The 26,849-nt window shown below is 39.2% G+C and overlaps 1 protein-coding gene across 3 annotated transcripts in view; it reads right to left on the bottom strand.

Moving 5' to 3' along the window:
* Positions 1 to 26,849, bottom strand: part of LOC122564914 (transforming growth factor beta receptor type 3-like) — a 125,335-nt gene that overhangs the window by 51,899 nt on the left and 46,587 nt on the right. For all 3 annotated transcript variants that reach the window (XM_043720382.2, XM_043720379.2, XM_043720380.2), the window contains exons 6-9: positions 16,144 to 16,291; positions 10,946 to 11,111; positions 1,870 to 2,011; positions 1,014 to 1,185 (exon numbers count right to left, since the gene is read on the bottom strand). In XM_043720382.2, coding sequence (XP_043576317.1) covers positions 1,014 to 1,185; positions 1,870 to 2,011; positions 10,946 to 11,111; positions 16,144 to 16,291 — 628 coding nt within the window. The remainder of the gene's footprint in view (positions 1 to 1,013; positions 1,186 to 1,869; positions 2,012 to 10,945; positions 11,112 to 16,143; positions 16,292 to 26,849) is intronic.

Here is a 26,849-nt window from a genome sequence, read left to right on the forward strand (position 1 = left end):
TAGACTCTAGCAACAGGTGAATTGTTATAAACTGTTGGCATATAATACTTCTAATTAAAACCCTAATCCCCTTATAAATTCCCCCTACACACAGACAGACATATAATGTATACAGTAAGGGAAGAAACCAGATGAACAGAGGAAGAACTGGAGAGACAGTTCATTAATCTTTGTTCACAATTTCTGATGAGTTGTTTCTTGCTGATCTGAAAGTTTCTTCCTGGCTCTCCTTTTTTGAATGGCTCACTGATTTGCAAGAGGAAAAAGGATGAATGGTTCACTTATTAAACATTGATGATTTATCAGTTAAAAGTTACAGCTTCCAGCAACTGCTGAAGAAAAGATTAACTGAATTTCTTCAGGTTTAAAGTGAGCAACAGACAGTCAGCTCCTGAGCTGGTGGAGATACTTCTCAGTGTTGTTTCCAGTCCCAAGCTGTTCAGTACCTGACAACTAATCACATATTTGTTGGCAGGCAAAAGGCCTATTTCACTGATAAATGGTCACTAGTTCATACCCAATCAACTTCTTGTTTCTAAGCAAAACTGTATTTGAACACTGTTTTGAAAACAGTTCTCTCATTTCAGCCCACAGTTTTAAAATAACTAAATATACATTCCAATCTAAATTTATGAATTAAATCATGCCTCAAAACAGTCCCCTCTCCTGATTTTATCCCTAGAATCTGTTCCTCCATATTACAATTATACCTAATCCCAAATTTTTCTATTTCTTCCCCTCAATTTCTCTGTTCCAAGATGAATAATGTGAATCTTTCATGTCTCTCAAAAAATTAAAGTCTCACCTTCTCGGCACTAATGCAACAAATCCCTTTTGCATTCACTCCATGGCTCAGATACCTTACTGAAATTTGTAGTGCTTCAGGTTTTTGAGATTTGTCCACGTCACATAATATCCTTGAATCACCTCTTTTATTTATCATTAAATTAATAATTTCTTTGGTAACAAAAAAAAAGCTTTAAAAGGCTATGTGGAATTACTGTTTCTCTTACCACGAAGATTACATTTAAGTTTGATCTCATCAACCAACGGAATCTCCGTCAATGATGTAGCACCACGTTCATTTTTAATGGCCCACTCCACCAGCTGTTTCGAAGCTTTTGGGAGATTAGATACAACTGATGATTTCAATCCTGGCCAAGTTGCATGGATTCTGTGGGATAGCTGAGAAATTATGCAATGTTGTTACTCAAATCAGACTACCTTTTGCAATTAAATGTCAATATTGATGACACCTGTCTAACTTTCTTTTGTCAAAAACTAAGTTGGTTTACACATGGAACAAAAAGCATAATACACTTTAACAAGACTGATGAAATTTACAAATCAATTTTAACTTAAGTTCCTAATTGGATATTAAACTTTCCCATTTTAGGTACAATAAAGAATACTAAATATAATTGCAATGTTTTGAAAAATATAACATTAAGTGAAGGACTATTCAATCTTTATTCATAGAATTATAGAATCCCTACAGTGCGGAAGCATGCCATTCAGCCAATCAAGTCCGCACCAACCCTTCAAAGAGCATCCCATCCAGATGCCCTCTCCTGTAAATCTGCATTTCCCTTGCCTAAACCATCTCACCAGCACATTCCTGGACACTATGGGCAATTTACTATGGCCAATCCACCTAACTTGCACATCTTTGGACTACGGAAGGAAATTGGAGCACCTGGAGGAAACTCCCACAGACACAGGGAAAATATGCAAACTTCACATTTGCCAATTGTCCAAGAGTGGAATTTGAACCTAGTCACCATGCCACTACAAATGATTGAATATTGATCTTAAGAACACATATTCTAAATGACTGCAGTAACTTTGATCCTAATATTGTTTTATTACCTTAAGCTGTAATGAAGAAGGAACTTCACCACTGATGTTCAGATTTATAGGCTTATTGCTCTGTATAACTAGGTAGACAATTGGGCAATTATTTCCATGTGTAAATTCAACATTCAAGTTAACACTCTTATCTTCGGAGCTCCTAGTTTTGAGATTCCAAAAAAAAGGATTTGTCAAGAGCATAACGATAAATACATGTTACAATATTTTCTGTATGACAATATAGTAGATAATCAACTAAAAGAAATAAAAAAACTCTAGGATAACAATACATGGATTACTCAGCCTTTCCTGAAAATCTAGATTAAAAACTAGAGAAGGTTTATAAGTATACAGAATAAGGAAAAAAAAATCCATTTATCTAAAAACATAGACACACTTTTTTTGTTGTTCTATGCTAGCTTTCTTCTCTAAGGCAAGTCCAGTCCACTGAAATCAGCACCATGGTCAGGCCAAAGCAGCCAGTTCCAAATCCATGGTGATTGGGAATCAAACCCATGCTGCTGGCATAAATTTGATCTCCACTGGCTGTCTGGCCAAATGGGCTAACCAGTATCCTAAGTCGTCCAGCTTGCTCTGGCAACACAGACGTTTACTTGCAGGTTGCAGTCTGGACCTATAAATAGTGATGGTAAATGCTCCGATGTGTTTTCCATAACATGGCTGACCAGGAATTGTGTTGCTACTATTGGCATATGCTCAAAATATTTACAAGTTTATATCCACCTGGGTCACAAGACCACCCAGTTATTTGATTTACCTAACGGAAGAATGTGATCAAAATATTTATACATACTGATAGGAAAAAAACTCAATTTTGTTCAAAATTGTCAATCAAGTAATGAGTTCAGTCTTTAGTATATCCTAGAATGTAATTATGGACTTTTCAGGATCATATCAATGCAACTTTGTAACATTTAAGAATAGATATGATTTGTGGACAGGATTAAATCCTTATTGAGTTCTGTTCAGATGTAGTCCACGTATTTTATTTTAATTTTTAATTCGATTTTTAAAAAAAATTAAAGGGATGCAGTCATGAGAAACCTAATAGAAAAAGCAATGAAAAGGATGCAGCACTGATTCACTGGGATGACAATTAGGAAACGATGAAATGATGAAATAATCAAAAGCCTATTCATTGAAGCACAGAAGAGTAAGAAGTGAGTATCTCAGATTTATTCTGATGTTTCCACTATCTGCTGAAGTAGTATAAAAAGGATTTAAATTCAGGACTGTAAGCATAAAAAGAAGTTAGAACATTTAATTTGAAAGCACTATTATTAGAAAATGAAATGCTTTACTATAAGTAGCTACTGACCTTGAGCCAGTTTAACCAATATTTAAGGGATAATCAAAAAAAAATTTAAAAAAGAGGAAAGGCAACAAATGTATGTTCCTCCATTTGACAGCCAATTCAAACAGTTCAATAGCCTACTTCAGCACAAAGTGAGAGTAGAATAAGTGACACTGATTCATTATTCACTATCAGTAGCATTGACTTTCTTAATCCAATATCTGGATCACAATTGACAACTTTATAAATGACAACAGAAAAACATTTTTAAGACATTCTTTCTTGTGATTTGAGCATTTGGGAAAGGCCAGCATTTTTGCTGATCCTGACCTACTGTTGAGACAATGGTGAGTCAACTTCTTGATTTACTGCATTCCATGTAGTGCAAGTACCCCTGTATATCATAGGGCTGGTAGCAAGAGAGTTCCAAGATTTTTATCCAGTGACAGTGCAGTCATAATGGTATAGTTCCAACATGGGGCAAGTACAAATTACATTTATTCAGCACTTTAAATGTAGTAAGTTGTTGTAGTGTTATCAGACAATAGACACTAAACCAAGATGATAGATAATAGGAGGGTTGACCAAACTTTAGTCAAAGAGGTGACTTTTAATGAGGGAGCAGGGGTTGCTTGAAAGGCAAACATGAATATCACTATTCACCTTGCATATTTAATTTTAGGTTATTAAAGATTCAATATGGCTTTTCAGACAGCAATTTATTATCTGCACCAATGACCAATCATTTCCATATAAAATATTTTTAAAGGTGCAGACCCTCAGCCATATCTCAATGATGACACTATTGGTTGAAATAGTGATTGTGATTTCAAGTCCCACGCCAGAAATTTCAAAAGTAAAATCTAGTCTGAACTCCAGTGCAAGAATGATAGAATATTGCACCTTTGGAACTACCATCATCTGTGCAATGAGAAGCTAAACAAATGCCTCATTTTCCTTCCCTCGCACATTACCATAAAATAATCAGACAATATTTTAAAACAAGAGCAGGAACAGGTCTCCATGGTATCTGCTTCGATATTTATCGCTCAACAACATAATTTAAAAAGGTTAACACAGGTCGTCCTGTTATAACATGCATTTCGCTAATAAGTTTGTAATAAGATTGATGAATTGGGGACACTGTTTCTACAGCATTAACTTGCAAAAATTTTTTTTGTTTGTAATGCAATTGCTAATTGCTGTTTCGAAAGTGCAATCTTTCTATAATGTGGGGTTGAACCATCACATTATAGAATAACTGACTAGTGTGTGACTTTGAAAAGCACAAACTGGCTGTCAAGTTTCCCACATTACAATAGAAATGTATGTTCAAAGATACTCCATTGGCTTTAAAGGTATTTCGGAAGAGCACACATTGATGAAACACAGCATATTTCTTTAGAAAAGAGAAGATTGTGGGGTGTCCTAACAGATGACTTTAACATTTTTAAGTTGTTTGATAGGATAAAGATGTTAGATAAATTAAACAAATTGCACCTTTAAGGTATTACTTGGAAGGCTTGAAAACAGATTTCAAGCTGCATGCAAGTACACTTCCAATTGGAAGCACACTGTGTTACTGGTAGAGACCAGTAACGAATCTGTTAAAAAGGAAGAAATCCAAAGTTCCACTTACTTGTTAAAAGTATGAAGCCTCAAGATTTAAACAGATTAAAAGGAATGTTTTACTGTGTAAAAGTCCAACTAAGCAAACACAATCTTATTTAACCACCTAGTCAACATTAATTAAATGAGTTAACACACAAACTGTGGTTGATGTTAAGCTATAAATTATACACACAAAGAAAATCTTAAAAATGAGCTCAGCAGTTTCTTCAGCATATTTGTCAAGCTCCACCATAAAAAAAAGTCTTTAAAAGACTTTATGAAGAACTTCAATTCCTCCTCCATGAGTCAGGCAGTCTATTCTCAAGTGGGAGCATGCACAGAGTTCAATGGACATGGTCTTCACCAAAACAGCCCTGTGGACAGAACATTTCCAATTCTTCTTATGACGTTCTGGATTATGTAGGTCCACCAAGTATCTTCAAGTAACAGGAACAGTTGTAATGCCTGTGCATTTGCTCATTCTCAACTTCTGGATTTAGCCTTCATTTTGTGATAAAGCTACTCCTTTAACAAAGTTATGTTGTCCTTGGTTTTTTTTTATAAAGAAAGGTCATAAATGACAGACTCCGAAAAGTCTAAGTTGAAAGGTTTAAGAGACAGCTTGATTATAGCTAACAGATACTGTCTCATGAAACAGGCTTTTCAGTTTTAAAAAATCACTTGTACAATGAAAGGAGAGTGGGCAGTTCTCCCAGCTCAGCTTTTCTCTGGTTTGGTTTGGATTTTAGTAGTAGTGTTGGTAAAAAAGCTGCTGGACCCCCCCCAAAAAAAAACAGGCTGATCCTCCTCTCTCTCTGTCTCTGTCTCTCTCTCGGACTTCTCTCCTGTAAGACCCTGGGTTTGATTTTACCTTTTGTGCCAAGGGATGTTTATGGGGATTTTTACAAGTATTTGGAACAGCATAGTCTGTTGGGTTTTCGGATAGGTTAAGTTATTTGGTATTCTGTTCTCTTTTGTTTCTGTGTTTCATTCAGTAATCTTGAAATAAATTCTGTTTTGTTTAATAACTAAGTGGTTTGACCAGCTGTATCTCTCCTGGAATACCCACTGTACACCTGCTTAAAACCACCAGCAAGGTTTGGATCTGGGCTACTTTCTTGAAATGTTTTGAGGGAGTATGGCCTGATCCAAAACAATTTTCTTCAGCTTTCTTGTACTGCATAATTGGAATAATATCTGCTGAGCTTAAAATTTATCCATGCCCTTTTACACGCTGCACAACTGCAGGGCTACACACCTTGTTCTGCTAGTGGGATGAGGCTGAGTGGTAATTTTTCATCCAGCGTAATGGCCACCTTCTTGCAGTAAGTCTTTTATGAATCTATTTTACAACTCCATGCTTTCCATGCTAGCAATTTAATTACACTCAAAGTTTTGGTCTCCAATTACAGCTTCAGTGTTTGCCCCCTTAGAAACTAGTAAAGTTTATTTCCATTAATGGACACACTTTGCAGTTTCTTTTTTCAGTTAGGGATGGTGTCAAAAAGCTACAAGTACTAATACAAAATACCACTGATTCCACCACAGAAAGAAATCATTTTGTAAAAGGTGCTTGCATGCTTCCTGGATGGCAGAATTTTAATGTGAAGCTAAATGTGACTTGGAGATTGAAGAGAAGCTGCCAGCATCAGAGGAGATATGACAGGCCATGTAGCTCAAAGTTTATAATCAAGGACTTTCAGGGAATAATTTTTACATTTTTTATTTCAAAAATATACTTTGTTCACAAAAGGTCCAAGAACAGTTCTGTATAGTCACTGCAGAGAGAAAGAAAAAAAATGACCAATTAGATTTTGACATCCCCCAGAGCCACCCTCCATGTTGCTCCTTACACAGGAAACTACTTACTTTTGTTTTGAGGCAACAGTGTGGTCCAAGAGCTTAATGGACCCTCATAACATTCTGGCAGAAAGACGTTAAATAGTAGTCTTTCCCCACTGTGGCTTGGCAGCAGCTGCCCCAGACTTTACCGGCTCCTCAGCACGTGGTACTGAAACTTGAATTGTGCCAGTCTGCTACATGTGGTTGAGGTCAACACTTTACATTGGAAGATCAACAGATTTCAGACTGACCAAAGAACTTCTTTCACTAGGTTTATGGTCTTCCAGGCACAGTTGATGTTTTCAGTTCTCAGTGTGTCTTGGGGAACAGCCCATAGAGGACATAGTCCTACGTCACAAAGCTGCTTGGGACAAAACTCGACAAAACCCAGAGTCTCTCTATCTCTCTCTAAACATTCCTGGAAGAGGCACACTTTGGAAGGAGATATATGACATTCTCCTCCCCATCCACACTCCACTTCGAAGGCAGCATGGAATGGTGGAGAGAGTCTGGGCAGTCATGAAGGATCTAACAGGCAGTGCCCTTCGTACCACTAGCCAAGCTACATGTTGGTGCTTGTTGTAAAGTTCTGTCAATAAGGGATTCTGTCAAATGACTTTGACAGTCTGCTCAGGGAATCACCCAACAGGATAAATCTTCTCCTTTTCCTACAGGCTCTCAAGGGCATTACACACTGACCACTGCCTGATGGACTTGTGGTCAAAGGCACTTCCCTTTGCAAATTATTTCCATGAAGGGACAGATAATACATAACGGTCCAACTACTTGGAGGGTTCTGCAGCGAGACCAACCATCCTTCACAACACTGAGGAGAGATAAAACCTCAGCATGTAGTGATACTGAGTGTTTGCATACTGAGGATCTACACACAGCTTGCTGCAGCCACACATAAAAGGTGGCCAACAAGATGAAGGCAGTGTTGGGTACGTCCTTCCCTTCCTTATCCAGAGGTTTTGTATATTGTGTCCCTGAGGACATAACCAACTTTGACCTCCAGATAAAGTGGAAGATGGCTCATGTGACTGCAGTGGCACAGCTTGGAGAATGGACCAGACCTATGCCACGTACAGCAGCACCGTGAGTATCTAACACCTGAGGACCATGTTTTACACAGAATGGAGGGGGAGCTGTGCTCCCATCTGCACAGTTTCTACCTCTTTCAGGAGACTTTTTTTCTTGCAAAAATATCCTTTCTTTATAAAAATAGTCTTTATACACACACACACAGTTACGGAGGTAGTTCTGAACAGTCTTTGCACATGAATTACAACCAAACGCTGGAATTTGACATTCACTGCAATTTCAAAGAAATCCAAGGCATTTCTTAATTATCCAGGACTATATTTAAATACACTGAAAGAACTGATCAGATCCCCATTGTACTTCGCCAGAAAGACCTTAGACAGTGATCTTTCCAGAGGCTTTTTAAAAAAATTTCTAAACTATATTTTATTCATAAAAATATCTTTATGTACATACAATGAATAAAGCAGTTCAGTTCTGTAAAGTAGCATATGAAGAGTCAAACAAACATTGGAGTTTGACTCTCTCCAACAAACCAAAGGCATCTCTTACTTATGCAAGATTATATTTACAAACATTGAGGCACCTGGAGCGTCCAATAACTGAATGGACCCCCTTTAACTTCGCCAGAAAGACCTCAGGCAGTGGTCTTTCCCCAATACGCATTGGTGGCAGTTGCCCCAAGTTTTAAGAGCGTCCCTCATCCCATGAGCCTTCTTCACTTCACAAAAAGGTTTGTGTGAAATATGCAAACACAACTACAACCTCAAAGTATGGCAAGGACAGCTTCATCTGTGCCAGTCAGAATGATTGTGGCTCTTAAATAGTATGTCTGATTCCTTTCAACTGTTACAAGAAATACAAGTACACTGCTACTTAAAATTCTCTTCACATTATGAAGTGAAATATTATAACCTTATTTTCTTCTCCCAGGAAGAAGCAGGCAGAGCAGTAACTAGACTTTGCATAGCTTCATGTTGAAAAGGATGGGCCTTCAAGTTTGTGAACAAACCCCTGTATCAAATTGGAACTGGTTTTGTAGTCTTTGACTCCAAGGACCTCCCAAAATGTCAAGAGCCTGATCAAAGACTCGCAAACAGATTCAATTAATGGAAAACTGCCATGGTGATTAATTCAATTAAGGGAAGCATTGGCTTATTCGATGTGTTTAATGCGTTCAGTGCATTTTTAAAAGTGTAAAAGACAAACTTTAGTTAATTGGGTTACAATTTGCACTAGAAGTTCCTTGATCTTTTGCATTCCTCTAGCCAATTACAGATCAACTATACTGAAAGAAAACAGCACAACTTAGCAAATATGTCACACTGTGTAGTCATATGTTTTATGCATTTTTAAATACAAATAATCATGAAACAATATGAATAAAACATTTTAAAAGATAACAGAATGAAATGTACTTTTCATGATTTTAGCAGGCAGGCATTTTAAACTGGTTAAAGTAGTGGACAGTGAACTTTTAAAGGAACAAATCAAGAGTTGATTCATGACCATTATCAATAGAAACTAATAGTAATATTCAATTCTTTAATATTGATACCAGATTATATGGATGTGTTTCCTTCTCAACTAACAAAATATATTCTGATCAAAGAATAATGGAATGCAGACAGTAGATTAAACAACCTGCAAAAAAATGAAATCAAGATCTTTCAGATTATTTTCTCTTTGTCTGACAATAAACATGAAACCTTAACACAGTAAACCTGTTTAGGAAAACATTAATTAGAATAAATTGAAATGGGAACTGAAACAATACTGAGAATAAAAAGGAAACTGAACAATGGAAATGGGAAAAAAATTTAAAAGAATGCTGGAAATAGACAATACCCAAAAGGTAATTTTGACAATATCTAAAGAAAGACAACCTCGCTAGAAACATTAATTTGAAGATGTTCAGAATAAAGTTCAGTATCTACGCTGAACCCAAGAAAAACAGATCAAGGTATTTTTTTAAAATGATGAGAAGGAAATATGAATGAGCAGAGGGAATGAGTGCAGCCAATGTTCAGAAATTAATGACTGTTGAAGATGAGTAAGTGCATGAAAAATCTAACAGAATCTTAGCCTGTATTTTAGTTCTTTTGAAATACAAAACAGTAATACATTAAGCTGCTATTGTCAAAGATTCCAATTAGACTGCTTCTGGAGTTCTGCATTTAATTCTGGGCATTAGTTCTCAAATAGACATACCGGGCTTGCAGTGCATGCAGCAAAGATTCACTTGAATGATACAGAGATGAAGAATAACAGGTTGTACAGATAAGATTTGTATTTCAATGCATACAGGAGTTCAAGAGGTTATCCAATTGGGATAATTAAGAGGTATGATATGAAAGGTAGATAGACACTATTTGTTTTGGTTGCAGAAAGGTTATAATATCAAAATTATGATTACTGGAAGCACTTCTTTAAACAGAGTCTGTAAATCAGGAAGCACAATGCTAAGTACCATACTGTAGTCATCTAGGTCCATATGCAGCTCATCCTGAACAATATTCAGGCTTGAGCTGACTAAGTGGTAAGTAATGTTCAAACCACGAAAGTGCTGGGTAATAACCATCTTCAACATCCTCAATATCTAACCATATGTCTTTACACTCAAAGGCATTTCCATTGATGGATTTCCCAGCGTCAACATCCAAAAGGATTACCATTCACTAGAAACTGAACTGAAAAAGCCATGTGGCTACAAAAGTAGGTCAGAGGTGGAGGCATTCCAACTCAACTAACTCATTTCCTGACTGCTAAAGACTGCCCACCACCTAACAAGACAAGTCAGGAATGTAATGGAATACTATAACATTTGAGCAGCTTGACACCATCCAGGACATAGCAGTACACGTGACTGGCACTCCAAACAGCACAGCAAGTATTTACTATCTCCATAACTGAAAAAGCGGTAGATATATGCACCAAATACAAGGTGCAATGCAACAATTCACCAAATCTATTTTGGCAGTACCTTCCAAACCCACAACTTCTAAGAGGACAGTAGATGCACAAGAATACCTTCAACCCACACGGCATCCTGACTTGGAAACTATAATGGCCATTTTCATTGTCACCAGATCAAAATCTTGGAACTCCCTAACAGCACATTTCAATAAGTGGCTGACCAGCTCCTCTCAAGTTTAATTAGAGGGGATCAATGATATGCTGGCCAACCTGATATGTCCAAATCTAGTGAAAGAATAAACAAAATAAACAGATTAGTAATACTCAAGAAAATAATTGAGGTAATACACGCAACAAATTCTGTACCTGAAATGATTGGGTATTGGTATTAGATTTATGATGTGGATTTGAGGAACGCCGTGTTGGTCAGATGTCACACAACCCACCAAATCTTCCTGGAGAGGCTTATAATTCAGATTATTTTCAGCACTGATACAAGGCGTTTGATCACATTTATTTGGGAACATCTCACCTGTTTAAAAAAAAGTTTAGTTTAAGCAGGATCGATTTCGATACTTTATTAATGGTACGAAAACCTTTTAAAAAGTAAATATTTGTTCAAGAAGCTTTGATTTTAAAACAACTGTCTTTTCTTATTATGTGCAAGGTTTCAAATACAGAATTGCAAGCAAAACAGAATTGTTAGAAATTTCTAAGTCAAGTAGAAATGTTAGATATTTGATCAGAGAAAATAGCACTTTCTGGACTAGTGGCTAGTTTCAGAAAGCAAAGGCTCAACCTAAAATGAAAGCAAAATAAATCATCATACAACACTCAAGATAGTTTACCAACAGATTTGGTTGCAAAAAACAGATAAAGTATTGTTTGTGAATCTGGAATTATTGGTTCACATGAATAGGAAAGTTCAAGGGATACGGGTCAGGAGCAGACAGGTGGGACTAGTATAATATGGGATTATGTTTGGCATGGACTGGTTGGATTGAAGGGACTATTTCTGTGTTGTATGACTCCATGATTAATCTGCACCACTTTGCATAAACAGCATTTTTCAAAGCTAACTGGATTTACATTTTAACTGTTCAGTAAAATTGCCAAAGTAAGTACTTTCTTTAAAAAAAAGATGTAATGGTAGCAAAGATTGTTTGCCTAAAATTGAAAGTTGGAAATTGTAACAACTCAGGAAACTCAACTGGGAATTAATATCATATATTGTTGAACATCAAAACAGAACTATTATTTATGGCATACATAGATCAGTCCCAGCCTGAGAGAGAGTTTTGCAGACCAATCCCTGGATCAGATTTTCTTTTCCTTTATATAAAGAGCTATCAAATGCAACAAAATGGTGTTTACTCCATCACCAAATCATCGTGACATTTTTTAAAAAACCTATTAAACACCACGAGTAAAACTGGAATTTTTTTTATCATCAGAGACAAAAACAGAAATTGCTGGAAAAGCTCAGCAGGTCTGACAGCATCTATGGAGAGAAATCAAAGTTAATGTTTCAGGTTGAATGACCCTTCCTGAAAATTCTGATTTCTCTCCACAGGTGCTGCTGGACCTGCTGAGCTTTTAAAGCATTTTCTATTTTTGTCTCTGACTTCCAGCATCCACAGTTCTTTTAGTTTTTATTCTTCTTTTCTACCCCCTTTCTTTCCTCCCCCTCTATATTCAGAAATGCTGTTACACACAACTGAACAGTTATTTACCCCATCACCAAATGACCTGTTTAGCCAATTAGATATTTACATGCAAAGCTAGTTAAGGACAATGCAAATCGTGGCTCAGTTATTAGCAATGCTACCTCAAAGGGCCAGGGACCTGGGTTCAATTCTGCCCTCAGGTGACTGTGTGGAGTTTCTTCCAGGTGCTCTGGTTTTCTCCCATAGTCTAAAGATGTGTAGGTTAAGTGGATTGGTCATGCTAAATTGCCCATAGCATCCAGTGATGTGTGGGGTAGATGGATTAGCCAAGGGAATTGCAGGGTTACAGGGATAGGATAGATAGGTGGGATGCTCTTCCGAGTGTCAGTTTGGACTTGACGGGCCAAGTGACCTGCTTCCACGCTGTAGGGATTCTATGAAGCCATCAAAAAAGTGAGAGGAGGCCAGGGAGAGCGGGAAGGGGCTAAATTAAAATGGAGTTGGAGTGGGAGATAAAGCATTGTACCTCCACAGTGCTGATTCTGCTTTATAGCTAGTTATTTTTAATGTTTAGGCATATATGTTACGACATATCTCTAGGATAGGTAAAGCTTCAACCCAGAATTTTAGAGTTAGGAACATTGCTGCTGTGCCACAAGACCCTGGGTCTGCTTTATTTCTGTTTAATCCAGAAGCATTATCACACACAAATGAACAGCTTTTTCACTAATTTTCAGACAGAAAACTAAAATTATAATGGTATTGGAGAAGCTGGCAGAAAGCCAATATAAATTACACCTCAATTTTCTACAGATCTGAACCATAAAAGCAGTGGAAGAATACGGGGGAAATGGACATGTGTTACATCCCCACCAAAATTGAAACATGGTATGGCCTTGGTGTTGTTGCCTCCTATAACAGGAGGGATCCAAAATTGGAATTGAGAAGCGGTTGAGGACTCTGGCTGTGTATTCAATGGAGATAGCAGATGAAAGTGGAATTTATTAAACCCTACAGAATAATGAGATGCCTGGATAAAATGAACATGGAGAAGATGTTTTCACTAGTAGGAGAGACCTGGACCTTAAGGTGCAGCCTCATGGTGAAGAGATGACCCTTTAGAACCGAGAGGAAAAGGAATTTCTTCAGTTAGAGGGTGGTAAATCTGTGGGACTCATTGCCACACAAGGCTGTGGAAGCTAAGTCATTGGTTGTATTTAAGGTGAAGACAGGTTCTTGAATTGTAAGGGGATCAAGAGTTACAAGGGGAAAGCAAGAGAAAGGGGTTGAAAAATATATCAGCCATGATTGAATTGTGGAGCAGACTCAATGGGCTGAATAGTCAAATTCTGCTCATATATCTTATAGTCTTATGTAAGTACTTTATACTTATTCAACATGTGGATATTGAAGAAAATTGGAACTTCTATTATAGTTTTTGAATGAAAACTAAGAATGGCAACATTGTCTTTCATGACACATGGCTACACTATTAGAATTTCTGAAGAATTATTGGATGGAAGAATATATCACAAACTTTAAAAGAATTATTAAATTCAACTTGAGGATTCTCTGAATCAGTACTAGCATTTAAAATTGCTATTTTCCAGGCATCTCTTTACCTGCGAACATCTGCTCCCAATCAGCTTTAAGTTCTTGCTTAATGCCATCAAAATTAGCTTTCCTCCAATTTAGAACTTCAACTTTTAGATCCAATCTATCTCATTTTAAAACCAGAGTTATGGTCGCTGGACCCAAAGTGCTCCACCATTGACACCTCAGTCACCTGTACACACTTAAATTGCTCTCCATCTAAACCCTTATAAGAAGTTGTACAATGACACCTGATGAAAAATTAAAGTCAAACAAAACAAGTTAGAAAATTCTCCACCTAGCACAAAGCAAGATCGCAGTGGATGCTGCAGATCAAATATGTCAGTCCCAAAACATCATTGCAGGAGTTGTTCAGGGCTCTAACCATCTTCAGCTGCTTCAATGACCTTTCCTACATTATGAAGTCAAAAATGGGGAGGTTCCCTGATGAGTCCACAATCGTCAGCACCATTCTTGACTCCATAAGCTCTGAAGCACAGTGTCCACATGCAGCAAGACAAGGACAAAATTCAGGCTTATCTTGAAGTGGTAACTAACATCTATGCCACACAAGTGCCAGGTAATAATCATCTCCAAAAGCTGAGAAGCTAACCATTGACTCTTTACATTTAATGGCATTAGCATCACTGAATCTCCTATTAACATTATCCTGGAGGTTACCATTGACCAGAAACTAATCTGGACCAGCTATATTATATATAGGTTGAGTATTTTGCTTCTGGATTAGAGTGGTGCTGGAAAAGCACAGCAGTTCAGGCAGCATCTGAGAAGCAGGAAAATCGATGTTTCGGGCAAAAGCCCTTCATCAGGAATAATCAACTGGGAAGATGGTGGATCAATGATATTGTCACTGGACTAGTATTCCCAATTTAAAGTTCTGAGGACATGAGTTTAAATCCCACTTTCACCAAAGATTTTGAAGGCAGTACCTTCCAAACCAACGACTACTTCCATCTAAAAGAACGAGGGCTGCAGATACATGAGAACGCCATCAGCTGCAAATTCCCTTCCAAGCAATTCACCACCCTGACTTGGAAATATATTGTCATTCCATCACTGTTGCTGGGTCAAAATCGTGGAATTCTCTCCTTAATGGCATTATGGGTCTACCTACAGGCACATGGACTGCAGCAATTTAAAATGGCAGCTCACCACCTCCTTCTCAAAGGCAACTAGGGATGAGCAATAAAATAGGCAAAAGTGAGGACTGCAGATGCTGGAGATCAGAGTCAAGATTAGAGTGGTGCTGGAAAAGCACAGCAGGTCAGGCAGCATCCTGCTGAAGGGCTCCTGCCCAAAAAGTAGATTTTCCTGCTCCTCGGATGCAGCCTGACCTGCTGTGCTTTTCAACACCACTCTAATCTTGACATGAGTATTAAAATGTTGACCAGCCATTATACCCATATCCCATAAGTGAACAAAAGTTGGTGAAGCTTTGAATGCAATAAAAATCTAGAATTAAAAGCTAACCTAATGGAGTCCAGGTAATAAATATTGATTGTTGTTAAAAAAATCTTGTTTACCAATGACATTTAGGAGGGGAAAATCTGCCACCTTAGCTGGTTTGACCTACATGTGATTTCAGACTCACATCAATGTCACTGATCCTGATTGCCCTCTGAAAAATTAGCGGTGGGCAATTAATGCTGGACAAGCCAGTGATGGCCATGTCCCATAAAATAAAAAAAAGGAAATGAGTACCTTAAGTACTTAAAACAGTTACACATCTTGAATATTGTTTTATTTATTCAAATTAAAGTGATGAAATTATAAATTATGATTAATATGTAATCTTTAGTGCAGTGGGAGTGAGTTTTTAGTTTCTTCCATTGCAATGGTTCATTTTTGGACTTCACTTGTGTCCAAATCAAGTGTACAAATCAACTCCGAAACATTATCGATAAAAGTTAACCATGACTTTTAACATAAAAAAATCTCTCTCAAATTCAACTTTTACATGAGTACACTGAGTAATATTTCACATGCAAGACCCAGGGAAGGAAGGATGTTAACCTCAAATATTTAAACTTCCTTTTCACATTGGCTAAGTATCTGTCCCATATTTTCAGTTTTCATATGCATTTTTAAAATATAGATCCAGTGGATTATAAAGCAAATATTTCACTTCAGTGTTCAAACGCTTTCTATGCTTATGAACTCTAATGTGTTACTACAATCTTAACTAATTATATAAAACTACAACGTTTTACACTGTTTTGTTCATGCTCCCCACAAACCTCAAAAAGAACCTCTATTCCTATTAACATTGCTCTATACACTTACCTTTTATCAGTTCTATAGTTATTCCACCAGCTTCTTCAAACTTAACTAAGCTAATGACTGAACTGCAGTTTTCCTCAGCTAGCTTCAATTGTTCCAGACTTGAAAGTTTCCTTGTTTCCTGGGGTATTACGTAGGACTTTGTGGAATGCTGCAAAACAAACAGTTTTAACAATTCGAGCAACTAGTTTAAAACAGTCTAATTTCAATATCTCTTACTACTATGAGCTTTGTATAATACTTCTTAAACTGATGCAATTATGAATGTTGGAATTGATCGTTATTTCACAAATACAATTAGAATTTAGATTAGTTACCTTGATATGTCTCGATAAGATACACAGCCATAACAGACTTGGAGGTCATTTCTGTTGATTCTAATTGTAATAAAATTATTCCAAAAGAACTTATTACCTACTTCTAATTAAATAAATTATTTCCAGTTATGTTTAAACAGCATTATCAAAAGAGTGTCCAGCAAATAATGTTGGTGTGTGTGTGCACACTTAACTTCACAACTTTTTTTTTAAGTTAAAACATTCCAATTATCCATATGCATAATAATTATAAACTGGCACTCTGTCTCTTCCAAATTTTGACATTTTTAATCTCTCAAACTGAAAGGGGGAGGGACGGAGCGAGTGAGAGTGAGCACAAGCACAAGACAGTGCGAGACAGCTGAAGACAGAGGGCAATCAATCAAGAAAGAGAGAGAGTGTGTGTGTGTGTGTGTGTGTGTGTCAGGACTAGGGAGGCACAGTCAGGAAGAAGGGTAAGAAATATGGCTCAAGGATTTGCTAGAATAAGATTGGTTTATCTCTAAAGAAGAATAAACAATAGACAATAGGTGCAGGAGTAGGCCATTCTGCCCTTCGAGCCAGCACCACTGTTCATTATGTTCATGGCTGATCATCCTCAATCAGTATCCTATTCCTGCCTTATCCCCATAACCCTTGATTCCACTATCCTTAAGAGCTCTATCCAACTCTTCTTTGAAAGTATCCAGAGACTTGGCCTCCACAGCCTTCTGGGGAGGAGTATTCCATACACCCACTACTCTCTGGGTGAAGAAGTTTCTCCTCAACTCTGTTCTAAGTGGCCTACCCCTTATTTTTAAAGGGACTCTGGTTCGGGACTCATCCATCAGCGGAAACATGCTTCCTGCCTCCAGAGTGTTCAATCCTTTAATAATCTTATATGTCTCAATCAGATCCCCTCTCAGCCTTCTAAACTCAAGCACAAGCCCAGTCGCTCCAATCTTTCAGCGTAAGATAGTCCCACCATTCCAGGAAATGACCTCGTGAACCTACGCTGCACTCCCTCAATAGCCAGAATGTCTTTCCTCAAATTTGGAGACCAAAACTGTGCACAATATTCCAGGTGCGGTCTCACCAGGGCCCTGTACAGCTGCAGAAGGACCTCTTTGCTTCTATACTCAATTCATCTTGTTATGAAGGCCAGCATGCTATTAGCTTTCTTCACTGCCTGCTGTACCTGCATGCTTTCATTGACTGATGTACAAAAACACCTAGATCTCGTTGTACTGCCCCTTTACCTAACTTGACTCCATTTAGGTAGTAATCTGCCTTCCTGTTCTTGCCACCAAAGTGGATAACCACACATTTATCCACATTAGACTGCATCTGCCATGCATCCGTCCACTCACCTAGCCTGTCCAGGTCACCCTATATTCTCCTAACATCCTCCTCACATTTCACCCTGCCACCCAGCTTTGTGTCAGCAGCAAATTTGCTAATATTACTTTTAATACCTTCATCTATATCATTAATGTACATTGTAAAAAGCTGCGGTCCCAACACTGATCCCTGTGGCACATCACTGGTCACCGCCTGCCATTCTGAAAGGGAGCAGTTTATCACTACTCTTTGTTTCTGTCAGCCAACCAATTTTCAATCTATGTCAGTATTTTGCCTCTAATACCATGTGCCCAAATTTTGCTCACTAACCTCCTATGTGGGACTTTATCAAAGGTTTGCTGAAAATCCAGGTGTACTACATCCACTGGATCTCTCTTGTTCACCTTCAGAGTTACATCCTCAAAAAATTCCAGAAGATTAGTCAAGCATGATTTCCCCTTCATAAATCCATGCTGACTCTGACCTATCCTGTTACTGCTATCTGGATGTGGCATAATTTCGTCCTTTATAATTGCCTCCAGCATTTTTCCCCACCACTGAGGTCAGATTAACTGGTCTATAATTCTCTGTTTTCTCTCTCCCACCTTTCTTAAAAAGTGGGACAACATTAGCCACCCTCCAATCCGCAAAAACTGATCCTGAGTCTATAGAACATTGGAAAATGATCACCAATGCATCCACGATTTCTAGAGCCACCTCCTTTGGTACCCTGGGATGCAGACCATCAGGTCCCCGGGGACTTATCAGCCTTCAGACCTAACAGTCTGTCCAACACCATTTCCTGCCTAATATAAATTGTGTGTATTTTCAGAATATTCTGTTCTGGGTTTCCAGTACTTGATTTATATTTGTAGTAAGTCATTAATATGATTTAGTATCATAATTTACAAACTTGACCTTAGTTTTCCTCTCTTGACCTCCCATACTCCCTTTGATTCATTACCTCTCTCAAGCTTCACTTGCTGGCTATGAATGAGGACATGGGAGAGAGGCGGTAAGAAGAAGTGGTCAGGAGATCAGGAAAGGAATGGATGTGAACGGGAGGGAATGAACAGGCAGCAAGAAGGGCAAGAAGCGATCAGGAGAGGGAATGCAATTGATGATAACAAAAGGGAGAGGAAGTAGAGAACAGATTAGCAGGGAAGCAGCAACTGAAAGGAGAAAGGGCAGAAAATGGGAAGGTGAAAAATGTGTTGGAGATGGAGTAGGATAAGTGTGGGAAATAGCAAGCAAGAGCTAAGTTAGTAAGAGTAATAAGTTCATAGAAGCAAAACGTCACAAATATTTTTGAGACAGATAAGTACAAGCAGCTTGTTATATCTAAAAACAATTAGAGGTCATGAATATTCATTCATTCTTGTGCTCTCTACCAAAGGCAGGTCATTGTCTACTGTTGTTTCATGCTGAGCAGTTTTAGTCAGTGGTGGTTTGCCATTGCCTTTTACTCTCAAGAGGACAAGGAGCAAGGTACCTATGTCTATCTCAGCCAGAACTGGAATTGAGCTTAAAGGTCATTTCTAAACCACATGCTAAACATCTAGCTGACTGACCTAACTAGTTGCATCATGAATATAACCCACGTTATTACATAGTCTCTTATGGGGAAATGATTTTCAATTAATACTTTATGATTGAGCACACCATTTTTTAGTAACACATTGGGAGAGCTAAATGAGGGACAATTTTCCAAAAAGTTGTAATGCTACATTTATATATGCACACTGAAGGAAAATAAAGCACTAGTCATTATCTAATAAATTTAATAAAATTAACTACCCTGTGGCTGTTGTGCAATGATACTACCTTGAAATCTTACTCATCCTTAAAACAGTATCAAGAGGTCACAATTTAAGTTTCAAAAAACAAGCCTTGAGGTGCCATTCCCAGTGTTGCGTAGTCATACGTAGACATATTAAGAGGACTGCATTCAGTGTCTAACAGACTATTTATTCTTGGATACAATTAGAAAATAATGTTTACTTTTATTACAGCCCCATCATGTCTCAGCTCAATAATTTGGAGCCAAGCTTCTTCCCAAACTTCCTTTGAAACATCAGGAAGCAAGACCTTTTTAAACTTTTGTGCGTCAGCAGCTAAGTCTAAACTTTCAAAGGCCCTTTGGTGACCCAAATTATGACAACTGCATTACTGTGAGGGTTATTAAGATGACTGCTTTTAACACTATATTGTCAATATTTTGTAGGAGTACAGTACAGATCAGAAAGTACATAGCAGCTCAATCCAAACAAATCTTGCTAAGAGTTTCAAAGAAAACGTGTAACTCGAGAACCCTGTTCATCTTAACTTTACATTAATTCAAATATATCGTATGCACCACTGGATTTTAAAAGTCTCATTTTCACCATTCTTATGGGTTTCAATAATAGTATGGAAGGAATACTTTTATATACATTGCTTTTGTTAACCATTTTTAGGAAGGTAAGTTTTTGGTTTAATCTCCGATTGGAGCTGAAAATGTGTTGCTGGAAAAGCACAGCAGGTCAGGCAGCATCCAAGGAACAGGAGAATCGACGTTTCGGGCATGAGCCCTTCTTCAGATTCCTGACCTGCTGTGCTTTTCCAGCAACACATTTTCAGCTCTGATCTCCACCATCTGCAGTCCTCACTTTCTCCTCAAAGATTTTAATCTCCAATTGTCCTTGATAATGTGATGATCACCTTCTTGAACCATTACAATTTATGTGGTGTAGGAATGACAAAACTGTTTTCGGTAAGGGGTTCTATGTATGTGACGAAGGGAAAAAAAGCAATATTTATCCAAATCTGGATATTGAGAGACATGGCAATGACCCCATACACCTGCTGCCCATGTTCTTCAAAGTCTCTTCCTATAGGAAGGATGGTGTGAAACTTGAAAGGGTTCAGGAAAGACTTACAAGGATGTTGCCAGGGTTGGAGGGTTTGAGCTATAGGGTTGGAGCTATAGGGAGAGGCTGAATAGGGCTGAGGCTGTTTTCCCTTGAGCATTGGAGGCTGAGGGGTGACCTTATAAAGGTTTATAAAATCATGAGAGGCATGGACAGGATAAATAGACAAGATCTTTTCCCTGGGGTGGGGGAGTCCAGAACTAGAGGGCATAGGTTTAGGGTGAGAGGGGCAAGATTTAAAAGGGACCTAAGGGACAACTTTTTCACAGAAAGGGTGGTGTGTGTATGGAATGAGCTGCCAGAGGAAGTAGTGGTGGCTTGTAAAATTACAATATTTAAAAGGCATCTGGATGGGTATATGAATAGGAAGAATTGAGAGGGATATGGGCCAAGTGCTGGCAAACAGGATTAGATTAATTTAGGATATCTAGTCAGCATAAACGAGTTGGACTGTGCTGTACATCTCTATTCCTATTGGTGATATGGGTTGCCGATTTGGTAGGTACAATTGAATTAACTTTGGTAGTTTGCTGCAGTGAACCTTGTAATTGGTATGACCTGTTGTCACAATGTTGCATTAGAAGAGTGAACATTTAAGGTGGTGATAATCAAGTGAGCTGTTTTGTCTAGGATTGTGTCAAATTTCATTTTGGGGGTACATTCATCCAGGCAATTGGAAAATGTTCTATCAAATTCATGGGTTTTGACATGTACATGTTGGAAGATCTTTGAAGAGTCACAAGTTGATTTATTTACCACAAAATACCAAGGCTAGGATGTGTTTTTTCTTATTCATTCACAGGATAATTGCATTGCTGGTTAGGTTAGCATTTATTTCCCATCCCCAACTGGCCAAAGGTCAGTTAAAAGTCACCAACATTGCTGCAGTTCTCGAGTCACATGTAGGCCAGACCAGGTAAGGATAGTAGATTTCCCTCTCTAAAAGGACATTATTGGAAAAATCCAAGGATTACACTCATTACTAGACTCTTAATTTCAGTTTTTTAAAAATTGAATTCAAATTCCACCACCTGCTCCAGTAGGAATCAAACCTGGTTCCCAAAACATTGTTAATCCAGAGACCGAGATAGTGTATGGTTAATACTATTAAGCCATCGCCTACCAATATTTCATATAACATGATTGCCATAAGGATTCATCTGCTCCCTATTTTCTAGCTTTAATTGAAATCTATTCCTACAAAAATCTGTGAAAAATCACCTTTTGGGTCCAGGCATCTGACCCAAACTATGAGCTCCAAACCGTTATTTCTTCCCCATAACAATATCGGGACCAGGAGTTAAATCTCAGTCTATGAACCCTAACCAGGACACTTCTTAATACCAAAGCCAAATTTCATAAGCAGGATGGTGTTTTGATCTGACTATACCTATAAGGCTTGCCACCCAAATCCACCCAATAAGTGTGCTTCACTTTTGCCACTTCAAGATTCAGAGAATGTAGATTTCAATTCCACATTATGAAATGGAATTCAAAGTGTCTGACTCCAGAAGGAATATGACCACCAAACCAATGCAACTATAATTATTATTGGTAATAAATGCACATGAAAATGAAAATGAAAATTAAAATTAGGGGTCCTCTGGTGGTACAATGGGGTTCAAGTCCCACCTGCTCCAGAGGTGTGGGGTAACATCTCTGAATAAGTTAATTAGAAAAAAGTATTTGCATGTTTGTTTTATTATTTTTTTTATTTCAAAATATACTTTATTCATAGAAATAAATCTTTGGTACTTGTACAATTTGTCATGTCGTTCATAGATATATACATTGCATGTCTTAACATTACAAAGAACAGATTGAATTAATCGAATTTACAGTTATCCTATTTACAGTTCCCTTTATTAGCCATCCAGTCTCTTATTAGTTAGCTGTGGCTTCAGCAGAACCCACCTACTGAGTGGGTGCCCTGTTATACAATAGCAAATGAACCTTCTTTAACCCCCAGTTTATGGGGTTACCGTTGTCCATTTGACTGTCCTGTCTCTGGGGTAGCTGTCTGCATCCCCATGGTGAGCACGAACTGCTGGACCCTCGCTGGGCTGAGGTAGCTATCCAGGCTCTCACTGGGGTCATTTACCTGCTCTGGAGTCATTGAGCCAAGGCAAGGGTCCGCACCGTCCAGTTCTGATCGCTTCTTGGCCTTTTGGCTAAGATCAGGTATCTGTTCTTGTCAGGGCAGGGGTCGGGTTGCGGGTCATTGGAGCTGGTGGAGATCATCGCTGGATTGTGGTTGGACGTTGGAGGATCGTTTGGTTGCGCTGACCTGCTGTTGGTGGATCTTCATGTTGGCTTCGGCCTCGCGCCAATTCAGGGACCAACCAACCACAGAACTATGGCCTCAACAGCTGCCCGCAGCCCTGGGCAGGGGGTTCGAAACACAGTCAGGGTGACTGTGAAGAAGGTAGAGGATCGTACACCAGTCTACCACATCCTGTTTATTAAGAAAGTGCTGCTGGGATGCTGTGGGTTTACCGCAGCGGATGTGTACTGCCTCAGTCCGCACCGCACGCTGCCCTCGAAGCGGCTGGGGGGGGGGGGGAACGAGACTGTCACACACCTCCTTCTGGAATGTGCCTATGCAGAGGAAGTCTGGAGAGGAATGCAGTGGTGTTTGTCGAGGTTCGTCCCGAGCAGCACCGTGACGTGGGACTCCGTGCTCTAAGGTCTGTTCCCTGGGACGCACACCGAGACGAACATCAACTGTGCCTGGAGGATCATCAACTCGGTGAAGGACGCTCTCTGGGTGGTCCGAAACCTGCTGATCTTCCAGCTGAAGGAGTTGACCCCGACTGAGTGTTGCAGACTGGCACATTCCATGGTTCAAGACTACGTGTTGAGGGACGCGCTGAAGCTTGGGGCAGCTGCCGCCAAGGCGCGGTGGGGAAAGACCACTGTGTAAAGTCTGCCTGCCTAACGAAGAACAGGGGGCCCATGCAGTCATTTGGGCTCTGCTGACGCCTCAGCTAATTATATGGGCATATGATCAAAAAATGTCAAGACCGGTATAAAAATGATAAGTTTTGATCTCTGTGTGCACATGTTTACATATGTATGGCATGACCAATTGTACAGACCATCAAATTATTTTATGAATAAAGTATATTTTTGAAATAAAAAAAATGTGTACTGCCTGCAGGATTTCCCTGGGGCAGGCTACTTTGATGTGACCTTCAGAAGTGTGAAGCAGTGTGAACAGCTCCTGAAGGTCTTCAAGTAGAAGGAAGGGGAGCCGCTGTTCTCGATCTTGTCGGGGATCCCATTGTGTGTGCTTCCTGCACAGAGGAGTCGGGTTGTTACAATCCATATGTACAACCCCTATGTTCCAGCGGCTGATGTCCTGACCTTCCTGGGAAGGTACGTCCAAGTTGAGGGAGAAGCCACCGATGTGATCGACCCCTTTGGGATCTGGACTAGCAAGCGGCAGGTCAGGGTAACTCTGAGGGTCGATGACAATGGGAACATTCTCCACCCACCCTTGAGCTTCGCAATTGGAGGGAGCAGAGGCTACCTGACATATGCAGGGCAGCCGAAAGTGTGCCGAACCTGCGGGAAGTCGGGACACGTGGTGGCGGATTGCAAGGTGACCATCTGCAGGAACTGCAAACAGGAGGGTAACCTGACTAAGGACTGTCAGGAAGCAAAGAGCTGCAACCTGTGTGGAGAGGCGGGCCACATGTACAAGACCTGCCCAAGACGGGGGGCCCCACTTACGCACAGATGGCTGGAGGTCGCAATGTGAGCCGTGGGCCCCCAAAGACCAGTAAGGTCCACCCAGACAGCAGGGAAACAGAGTCTAGTGGCACCCAGAAAGAAGAACAGGCTGGAGTGGAGGAGGTGGCAGCCAGAGGAGACACACAGCAGCTGATCCTAGCTCTAGCTGGGCAGATGGAAGCAATGGAGGAGAAGGTAATCGAGCAGACAGAGGAGTGGATACCTATTAAAAACAGGAAGAGAAAATCTGGCCAGGCCCCCAAAGCCTCCCAGCAAAGGGGGAAAAGACAGCTGCACGAGGGAGGGACGGCCAGCTCTTCGGATGGGGAAAACGGGCGCAAAGAATGTCATCACCACCAGAAGAAGAGACAGAGCGCCGTAGATAGAGGAAACAGGAAACAATGGACCCCCCGAAGTCCACCATCCACCTAGTGAGAACCAGGGGGTACCCACTGCCCCACAACTACAGACAACTGAGAGCTGTGATGTTTGTTTTATTATTTGTCAGGAAGTGCACCTTTTCCAATACTTAACAGGAATATTTATTGCACTGCCTTCACCCTAGTACACATCTTTCACTGTTTAATATATTGTGAATACCATTTCATTCTCTATTCTACTTTGAACTATGAAACTCATTCCTTCAATTTCTTCCCAGCAAAGTATACTTTGCAATTCCAATTGCTTACATACATTTTTAAAAGAAGACAAGGCAGCTTTCTGTCATCAGAATACAATTAATTTCATTTGTTTTACGAGAATGGCCAATTACTCCAAATATCCCTGTAATGCTCTCACAAACATCAATCATCATTTGTGTATTCAGTTTTTAATTGACTATCACATGGTGATTTTTGTTCTCTCTGCGGTGTTTATTTAACAGGCCAATTTACACTAAAGATTTTAGAACGTTGCCTCTCAGTTCACAAACTCTGCCACTTTCCTTACTGCTCAGATTCCTTCCTAAACAGGAATCTACATAAAAAAAAGTAAAAACAATGAAATTCCATAATTCTCAAATGTTGCCAGCAGCACAATGAAACAGAACAAAAACAATATAAGAAATTAAGCAGTTTACAAAAGGTATAGACACACAAGTTCTTTATAAACAAAATAAAGAAATTAACCAGTTTGAACATTCTGTGGCCATCACACCATGAAGTGAGATTTGAACCTGGACCTTCTGGTCTAGCAGCAAGGACACTGCCGCTAACATGGTTTCTTGGGCCAAACACCACTGCCAGTGTGATATGGGGACGGGTGGAGGAGAGTGGAGGAGGGTTGGGGGGGGGGGGTGGCGTTGGGAGAGGGGTCTAGTGGCCATGATCTATAGTGTAACCAAAGACATAGGTAGAACTAGATATGATGTCACATGGAATTTGAGGAATTAGTGTCCAAATTAAAACATGTAAGGTAATAATCACAGAATTATTACAAAAGTCATGCACTGATTATGGAATTTCATTGTTTTTACTTTTTTATGTAGATTCCTGTTTAGGAAGGAATCTGAGCAGTAAGGAAAGTGGCAGAGTTTGTGAACTGAGAGGCAACGTTCTAAAATCTTTAGCATAGGATCAAGCAGATTATAAATTTAATAGCTCTAAATATGGCATGGGAAGAAAGCATTTTGATTAAGTAGAAGACTGGTGTCAGTACTCAAGGAAGGAGGTAGGACCATCATGCTGGCCATTGTATAACTAGGGCCCTGAATCAACAGGGTAGGAGTGGGGGTGAGTGTGAACTTTAAGAGAAAAATCAAGACTAGAAATAGTGTAATAAAGACAAGCAAACAAGAGACAGAATGTTTAACATTAATTGTGCATCAGTAATGAAGGGAATGATAGTAAAAGAAGCATTGAAATTAAAAGGCTCAAGCTACCCATATTTATACAATTAATTCTCACCCAAATAACCTTTAATTAATACCTTCATCACCCATTCCCAGGCATTAGGTCCCATGCATTTCTTACGATCTTCATAGATGATGTCAGGCCACAATATGGCCCAGATCTTTTGATGAGAAGATAGCAGCACAGACAGCCCATACAAACATACAAGTTAGGAGCAGGAATAGGCCTTGTGGACCCTCAAGCTTGTTTCACCATTCAATAAGATTACAGCTAATCTGATTACTCCATATTTCCACTTACACCCAATAACCTTCCACCCTCTTCATACCAAGGATCTATTTACCCTAGCTTAAATATATTCAAAGACTGTTTTCACCAACTTTTGAGCATCAGCATTCCAAAAACTCTCAATTCTACATTTACCCACAACAAGGAACATCCTTTCCAAATCCACACGGTCAGAATCAATCAAGTTACCTTTCACATTTCCTAAACTCAGTGTATAAGACCTTAGAGTGCAGGTTCATGCTTCCTTGAAAGTGGAGTCGCAGGTAGACAGGATAGTGAAGGTGGCATTT

This window comes from Chiloscyllium plagiosum, unplaced genomic scaffold (assembly GCF_037043375.1).
Source record: "Chiloscyllium plagiosum isolate Xiang-an unplaced genomic scaffold, Cpla_swu_hap1 HiC_scaffold_21, whole genome shotgun sequence".
NCBI classification, from domain to species: Eukaryota; Metazoa; Chordata; class Chondrichthyes; order Orectolobiformes; family Hemiscylliidae; genus Chiloscyllium; species Chiloscyllium plagiosum.